Raw genomic sequence first — 8,690 nt, 5'->3', positions numbered from 1 at the left:
TATACCCCGGGATAAATTTTATCCCGAGGAACATAAATAGACTGTAAATAATACAAAAGCTCAACATAAATTGTAAACGTTGAGAAACTGAGTTTGAACACATTTTACACTAAAATCAATATTAGAAATTGCTCTGTAAATGTGTGGTTTCACTTTCCAAATTTATCATATTCGTACCGCAATTAGAATCAAATTCATCACACTCCAAAGAACTTGCCACTTTCTCAGCTTCTGCTAGCTATCACACAGAATAAAGCCACATAAAGAAAGTACAAATTAAGTTATGTGCATTTTGTACCACATAATCATTTATCCTATATTGTGATATCTCCACATTTAAAATGGGTTGAACATAGTTCAAATTTTAATCGAAGTTTTATTCATTTCCTACTTTTCCCAAGCTTGCATTCTGGGTGTGTGAAAAACAACATTTTTTTTAGGAATTGTATATTTTTGTGATTTGGAATTTTTTTTCATTTGATTTGTTTGATTTGATTTAAATTGACAACCCTGGGCCAATCACAAAATGTACAGGGGTTGATAAATGGTAATTGTGAAAATGGAGAATTGTTTTAATGAAATAATCTGGTAGTCCTCCCCGCGAACAATTTTTTGTAAAATGAAATGCCCCGTAAAAAAATTTCAGTAAAAGTGCACAAAAAAAATTCGACTGAAATTTTATCTGAATAAACGACACGTGAATTTATTTTCATGCAAAAAAATTCATTTTTCCGTCTATTATAATTGGATGTTTGACAAACAACAGAGTCGCTCGTTTCTCTTGAAAAATACGGCGCACAAAACAATGCAGATCAGAAATAAATATCTCAAAAATCCCTGAAACTCAGTTTTGCTTAGTTTTGGATAAGAAATAAAATGATAGTTGTAGCTTGCATATCTGGTGAGCCGTTTTTTGAAATTTACCTGGTTGAAGTGAAAGTATTAAAATGAAATGATTTCATTGAAATCCCATCTTATTACTTTAACTTCAACCAGAAAAATTCATCAAAATGACTCATCAGAAATGCAAACTACAACTACCATTCGATCCCCCCCCCCCAAAAGTTATACGGATATCCTTTAGCGCTCTTATTGATGATAACATCATTCAATTAGCCGGAAATTAATTTAATATAAAACTTCCCCTCAATTTACCACCTCTTCTATAAATTGAACGACGACTTTTGCAGTCATATTGAACAAATCGGGGTCGTTATTACAATGTTTAACGCTTCATATAGTCTTTCGTTTTTTACGCGTTTAAGTTGGGCTATATTGGACCGTTGACATGCGGCTACCTACATGTTCCTAACCATGTTCAGGTTAAGTTTTATGTATCAGCCAACTCATAGATCAAATGTTCATACTAGTCGAGAACCACTACCTAATCGAAATTATTTGTTTTGCCCCAAATGTAAAAACACGAAAAGATCAAGTTTTCCATGACTCTTGGAGTCATTTTCCTGCAAAAACGAAAATATTCAGCCAGTTTTTGGCGGTGTCAATGAAATACTAAAAAATATTTAAATCACTCAGAAATCGGCTCCCTGAAAATTTTGTAAGACAATTTTCCAGTTCGGGAAACCTCTTTCAGAAATCCCTTTGGTACTCCAATGCGTTTTCATAAAAACAATAGCTCGTCACTGTGATATCAAAAATACATATATCTCGTAACTTTGCAATAACGCGTGACTCAAACGTATTGTACGGTTTATGATAAAACCTTTCAAATTCGTTTATTTATTGATTCGCAATTTTGTTCGCGGGAATAATTTTTATAACAAAAAAATTATATATTTGAAATATTCCGGCTCTACTGATTTAGAATGTATAAGTTGGGTTTGACTTTCCAACATGACGAAACGGTCTACTGTCTCTCAATACATGACTGAAGGGTGCAATTTCTGTGATCATAATACAATGTTTGAAATTATCTATGGGGAGTTCAACTAGACTTGTACATATAATCCTTTTCAATGCCTATACAAATTTGTGTACCTGATACTCATTATGATCAGGAGAATTTCCCGTATATGTAACACATACTTCGTGCGTTTCAAGAATACCATTGATTTTTGCACGATCAATTTTAGCACTTATTGATTCGATTTCCAAATGGCTACGATCGAAGACTTTCATCACACTTGCTACAATATTATTGCCCATATCAAACTTTTCTATATATAATTTTTTCTATACATAAACAGATCATATATATTCTATATAATTGTTTCTTTTAATCGAATAAATGTATTTTTTTTATTTATCTTGTAATGCACGTTATCATGTGATTTTATGTTTGTAAATTGTGTATCTTTTCACATTATCAAAAAATCGTCATTATGCTGTCGATCAATGTATGTTCTGAATTAAACTAAATTTCCAAGTATTGTATTATTTTGCATGCAATCAAAATTACACAATGATTTTTTATTCGTGTTAGTATTCCATTTCCCCGAAACAACTGATGAACACTAAAGCTAGAAAAGAAATTGAAACTAAAGTGAACGCACAACTAAAAGTGATAGAAACAAAATACAACATGAATAAGGATTTTTCATGATTCGTGGATAATATATTGATTGAAAAAAGTTCGAAAAGTACACGCACTACACAAAAAGGTGGCAGGTATGATGTGCACACGCATTTGCTTCATTGTTCCAGTTGTTGGTAATAGTGTGTGTATTCATATGCTTATTCCCCTTGTTCTGTCTGTTTTCAAATATATTTCAAGTAAAGAGGTTTCCATGCGACATTTGACATGGAACATAGTTAGTTCTTCATACGCATCGTATAAGAAATTCATATGATATACGTATTCTAACAATCAAAAAATGGAATACACACATACAAGGTAGATAGGCCTTTTTGAATATTTTTTATTGGGGTAATAAAGTAAACCGACGTTAATTTAACCAAACAGAAGAAATTGATATTTAATTTTACTTTTTTTGTAATTTTGTACCGTAAATATTAGGGGTATGCCAAGAATCAAATTCTTATGCTAATGTAACGCTATCAATATTTGAGAATACTGACCAGAAATCAATCTTGATTGTTTGGCTTTGTATGTGATTACAAATTAACGTTAGATATCGCTGGAGTAGTCAAGTCTTATTTCGAAAGAAGAGGGAGAGGAAGAATGGCTAATTAAAACTCATAGAACCACCAAAAATTAAAAGATAGCTTCTGAAACTAGGGCGAACAGCTGTGTATGAATCGCCATAGATTGACATTTGACACCAAGTTTGTTTATAAAGTCTAGCTGTATGTTATGTGTTGTTGCCACCGGTCAATCAAATCGCCTCTTTTTTTGTTTGTGTGAATTATAACGGTATAATCTCTATTATTTTTTCGTGTCTCAAATGGAGATTTCTTAGTATTGCGCTGTAGCTTATAAATTGTTATATTGTTTTCTGGTCCACGTTAGACATATAAATGTTAATAATAGGGACGCCTGAATGCGTTGAGTCAATTCCATCGATTAATATGGAATGTTTTGCTTTTCATATTGTATAATTGATATCACAGACTATCTATCACTCATATTTACTAGTATTTTTTTGTATGAAAATTATTTTTGTTTATTCCAAATAGGTAAATTCGATTATTTCTGTTTAGCATCACACATCTTTTAGTACACAACAATAAAAACTACAGTGAGAGGGAGTTGTGTTAATACTACAGTGTTCAAGATGAAGTAATAATAAAATTTTACATCTTATGATAAAATAAAATAGCAAGATGCTGTATCAAAACAATCACGTTTGCGTTTGCGTTTGCTTCAAAATGAGCATGAACATGAACGGTCATTTTAACACACCTTTGACACTTCCAATGACAAACAATTAGGTAAGCACTAACAATGCGAACGCTTTTTCATATTTCTATTTGACGCTGAACCAATTATATTTGTTTGATTTGAGGTATTTTAGAATTGTTAAAAAGATCAGAGCATCTGTATTTAACTTACCCGTTCCAATTTTTGAAAATACTGCCGTAAAAATGAAATTGGATTCTCTGGACGGGCTACACACAATTGTACGATGCAATCTTTTAGTACACGTTGAATATTATGTGATTGAATGTAATTTTCACATTCTCTCAAACTTTGTTCCTCTTCGAACGTTGACGCCATATTCATGGTGATGATAATGAATTTAATCGATGACTTTGTAAAGCCAACTGAAAATATTTTCCAAAGAATATCGGTGCTTTTTTTAACCAGATTTAAAATTACTTCATATATAATGATTATCAAGCAGATTATTTTCGATCATTTGGCGTTCGTATAACCAATATATTCATTCACTGTAGAAATTACTCGATATAATCCACATACGAAGGTTGTTTGGTTGAATATAAATTGAACAAAACGGGCAGAAATCGTACACAAACTGTTTATCCTGGAGATATTACCAAAAAATTATAGCCCACGAATTTATTTTTCTATTGATTCGATTTCATCTAACTAGACAAACAATAACACATAATGTTTCAATAAAAATTTATGAGTATCGTATTTTTTTTTTCTTCCAACGTCGAAATCTCAAAGTTTTCATACATTTACATGTGTCTCATTTTATCGAATAAATGATTAAAATCGCAATAAAATTACTTTAAAAACAGCCTTTTTGTTGACGAAAGTTTCACGTAAAACTTTCTCTAAAAATGGTATTAGCCGTCAATGGGAAAACGTCACACACAATGAACACTTTTTTTTCCATAGTATCAAGGTATACATTGTATACACGTTATACAGACAAACATTGGCACGGTTGTATGGGTGTGCGTTGGTGAATAGTTCAAGTGCTAGAGAAAAACGAATGTATGTCATTTTTCATGTGTGTGTAGTTGTGCTATTAGGCATCATTCTTTTTTGAAATTTTAGTGGTGCCAGCGCATAACCAAGGCAATATCTCCCCATCGAAGAATGAAATGTTCAAATTCGATTTGTAGATAAATTAAAAGCATTGAAACAAACCTTAGGATTTATATTAATATCAACACTTGTCATTTATTACAACAAAATCTTATGAAATAGATATAAAAATTAAACAAAAAATATTAATAAAAAGGGGAAAGCTTTACGTTCATTTTTTAAATAAAATGTTTCATGATCATATTTAATTCTAATACACGACACTTACATTAGGGTGTTCAGCTAATCTGAAAAAGAAGAATGAATAGCATAAATTTAAAGAGAAGCCAATTTTATGTCAACTGGTAGCATTAATAGAGCGTTATACAACACTTCCAGAAGAAAAAAAAACTCTTTGCAAAATCGAATAATGCTTACCTAAACGACCCACTAGAGTACTCCTGCGCAGTTAACATCAACCAGATGGGGAGTCAACTTGCTTCAACGCAACTATCCCACATGATCGGGATAGCCTTTAATAACTAATGTTACATTTGTTTTTTTTTTTTTGTTTGCAATGTGCTGATTAGACAGCATGATCAGCTGGCTGCTGGTCGTACTCGAACATTTCTACATCATTATCCACGATGGCGGCAGCAGCAGCGGCTGCTTCAGCGGTTGCTCTAGCGGCAGCAGCAGCGGCAACAGCAGCGGCTGCTTCAGCAGCTTCGCGCCAATACCTATTGATCGCCTCTGGTATCGGAAGTCCCAGTAATGTCCATAGTCCTGAACAATTAAACAAATGAAACTTCTTAAAAAATCATTCAATCGAAATTGTGCGTCAATTAGCCTTACCTTTCAGTAGAATGTTCTTAGCAGCCACGACGTCACGATGCCAAATCACAGAGCATTCGAGGTTTAATCGCCAGTTTTTGTAGTAACATTTTACTTTTGGGAATAAACGCTCGTCTCCTACCAATGCTTCTTCGTTCATGGCGCGTTGCAACTGTCGGTAGATCGATAGATCCGTTTTGCCCAACTTTGACACAATTTTCGTTGGCAGCAATGTTCTGGCGTCGGGTACGCATCGGCATTTCTTGAATCTGGCCGCTTTGTTCTGGTTTTGGAATCGATTCATACATCTTGCGTCGGTTTGAGATGTTCCCCATTCGTCCACCAATTGTATGAAACAATCTCGGCGCTTCTTTATTGACCTCAAAGTCTTACGCACCCCTGGGCAGCGCACGTGCTTCTTGATACTTATTGGGCTATCAGGTGGTATTTCGCCATCAGCACCAAAAAAGAACAGAGTCGGTTTCTTATCGGTCACCTTATTCACCCATTCGTCGACAACACTACTGCTCTTGATGTGTTTGTCCAAGGCGAGTCGAGTGTATTTGGCAGTCGAGTAAGCGCAGATTCCATGCTTCATCATCTTGACTCGATGTTTGATGTAGTTCAGCCACATTGACCCTTTTGGCGACGGCATCACTGGATACAGATCACGATTTTCTCTGTCTGCGCGCTCCATTTCGACGAAATTTTTGGTCCATCGCGCTGCTTTGGCATTTCGCACCTTTTGACCTGTTTGCCAGTGGAATTGCTTGCTCGACATTACAAAGTTGGTCTGAAAAAATAAATAGAAAAAAAGGTATAGTTATTGAGTTTTGGCACTTGAGCATTTTCTATTAAAATACACACAACTTATTCGAATGTATACAAAACTTACTTCTTTGCCAGTTTCAATGTCGTGTGTTGTTGTGGTATTCCAACTTCGCACACCTGAATCAACGCCCGAATAATTTTTGATTGTGCCATCCTCAATCTTCTGAATGATGCGAGATTTTTGGTCGATTTCTTTGTTGTCTGTCTTCTTTTTGGCCGAGTACTGGAGAGACACAGAGATTCCATCGGTGTTTATGGAAAAGTCAAACTGCTTTTTGGCACGTACGAATCGTCGAATTTTTCGCATGTAAAAATACTGATTCCACCAATAATCTCTCGAATGATTGAAATCCTTTTGTTGAATCGTTTTCGTGCTTGTTGTTCCTTTTTTATTCTCGATTTCCACTTTCGGTAGCAATTTTTGCGAAGACAACACCTGGTGCATGGATGAACAATCGATTCTGAAGTGCGTACGCCGGAAATCACACATCGGCACCACTACTAAATTTCGGATGAATGGCCGAAAATCTGGGTTGTCGAGCATTTGGCTGCGCTTGCGTTTCCATTTTCCTTTTGTCTTTTTTCGCTTTCTTTTCTTATGTTTGGGTCGGCGCTGATGTGGCCACTCCGAATTGTACTCTTCTATCTCGCGCTGCATAGATAGGTACATTGGCATGGCCTTATACCAATGTTTTGGGTCAGTTGTAAGGTCATGCAGATCGATTTCTGGGAACACATTGCAATCTCTCACGATATCATACAACACCTCACACCGTACAAGTTTGTTTGGATCGCGACTTGGCACTTTGATATCTTTTTGCTTGATGATCAACTTGACAACATTTTCGATGTCACTTGGCAAAAATTTCTCTCCATCCTCTTCCAAGTTTGAGTTCAATTCAAACACTTTCAGTACCAAGTACTGGGTGATGTGTTTGTTAGCATGCGTTTCAAGATTGGTGACCACGTTATCTGTGTACTGATTGCTCAAATGCTTAAGGCCATTGCAGAAATCTTTGTTGTTGGGCCAATCGATACGATGATAGTCGTCAAGACCTTCGACAATTGCCTTGAATTCAGGATCGATACGTGGCAGCTCTGCTCGTGGTCCTCGTGGCTTTGTTCCGCTTGGTTTATACCTTGACTTCGGTTTTGGTGGCTGATTGTTGTGCCATAGCACTTGTTCAAAGCAGAGTTTGATCTTATCTTCTCCACTTCCACCAAACAATGCGAAATTATTGTTCTCGACGCCTATATTCGAATGCCTTTTGCACCTCAAACAAGAACAGCAATGAGCCCAAAACACAAATGGAAGTGGCTTGCAAACTCAGATCCGTTATTTTGCTCATCAATGCTTGCTGGTATTGTGGGCGAATGATTGTCTTTAGCGCACATTTGATCGTCGTAATTTCATCTTTCGTCTCTCCCTCCGCTGGTATTGATGGCTTGAAACGATTCGCCATTGTCCTACTGAAAGAAAAAAAACACACATTCGATTTAGTTTGAAAACGAATAATATTGAAACTTAAATTCGATTTAGTTTGAAAATGACAACAGAATGAGACACACAAAAATGACTTCGGTTTGATAACAATGGCATTGATTCAATTTGAGTTCGAACAGTAATCGATTAACTGTTTCTCTTCTCCGAACAATGGACTCAATTCATTGCATAAAATGAATTTCACCATCACACGTATTTCACCATCACATGTAACAGAACTATGTACTGCAGAATTATTGTGAAATTCATTACTTTTGTACATGGAATCTAATATTACTGTTGATATGTTCAATATATTTCACGTTATAAATGCTTATAAAACGTTTTTAAAATGAATTCCACAATAAGAAGAAGAGATTGAAATGATCAAGTTTACTTACACTTTGGCGACTTGAATTCAATGTGAACTCCGGATCAAATCGATACAAAACGCACGTAAATCGAAAATAAAACGAAATGAAATACCAGCAAAATCGTAGATAAATTAAATTGCAATGTAAATTTCCAGTTTAAATTGTAAGATAAAATGTAAGAGTTTCAATTTGTTGACTTCGTGTTCACAACGCTGTATGTTTTCTCGGAATGAATGATGCGGCGTCTGTGACATTTCGAAAACTGCTGAAGTGAATGTCAAATGCCATACGGATCGGTTCACATTGC

General features: G+C 35.1%; 1 protein-coding gene and 1 long non-coding RNA gene across 2 annotated transcripts; both read right to left on the bottom strand.

Moving 5' to 3' along the window:
- Positions 1 to 3,972: 3,972 nt before the first annotated feature.
- LOC129578465 (uncharacterized) lies at positions 3,973 to 4,714 on the bottom strand. The gene is made up of 2 exons (XR_008689103.1): positions 4,343 to 4,714; positions 3,973 to 4,185 (listed from the first exon to the last, which is right to left on the bottom strand). It is a non-coding gene; the product is annotated as an uncharacterized LOC129578465 (long non-coding RNA).
- A 277-nt stretch (positions 4,715 to 4,991) lies between these two features.
- On the bottom strand, positions 4,992 to 8,634 carry LOC129578452 (uncharacterized). The gene is made up of 5 exons (XM_055467091.1): positions 8,411 to 8,634; positions 6,591 to 7,996; positions 5,717 to 6,488; positions 5,300 to 5,647; positions 4,992 to 5,169 (listed from the first exon to the last, which is right to left on the bottom strand). The coding sequence occupies exons 2-4, from the start codon at positions 7,200 to 7,202 to the stop codon at positions 5,448 to 5,450; spliced, it is 1,584 nt and encodes a 527-aa protein (XP_055323066.1). The 5' UTR covers positions 7,203 to 7,996; positions 8,411 to 8,634; the 3' UTR covers positions 4,992 to 5,169; positions 5,300 to 5,447.
- Positions 8,635 to 8,690: the final 56 nt, after the last annotated feature.

The sequence above is a fragment of the Sitodiplosis mosellana genome, unplaced genomic scaffold (genome assembly GCF_009176505.1).
Source record: "Sitodiplosis mosellana isolate CC-2019 unplaced genomic scaffold, AAFC_SMos_1.0 Smas_scaffold_6226, whole genome shotgun sequence".
Taxonomy (NCBI): Eukaryota; Metazoa; Arthropoda; class Insecta; order Diptera; family Cecidomyiidae; genus Sitodiplosis; species Sitodiplosis mosellana.
This window is presented reverse-complemented; position numbering and strand designations above follow the sequence as displayed.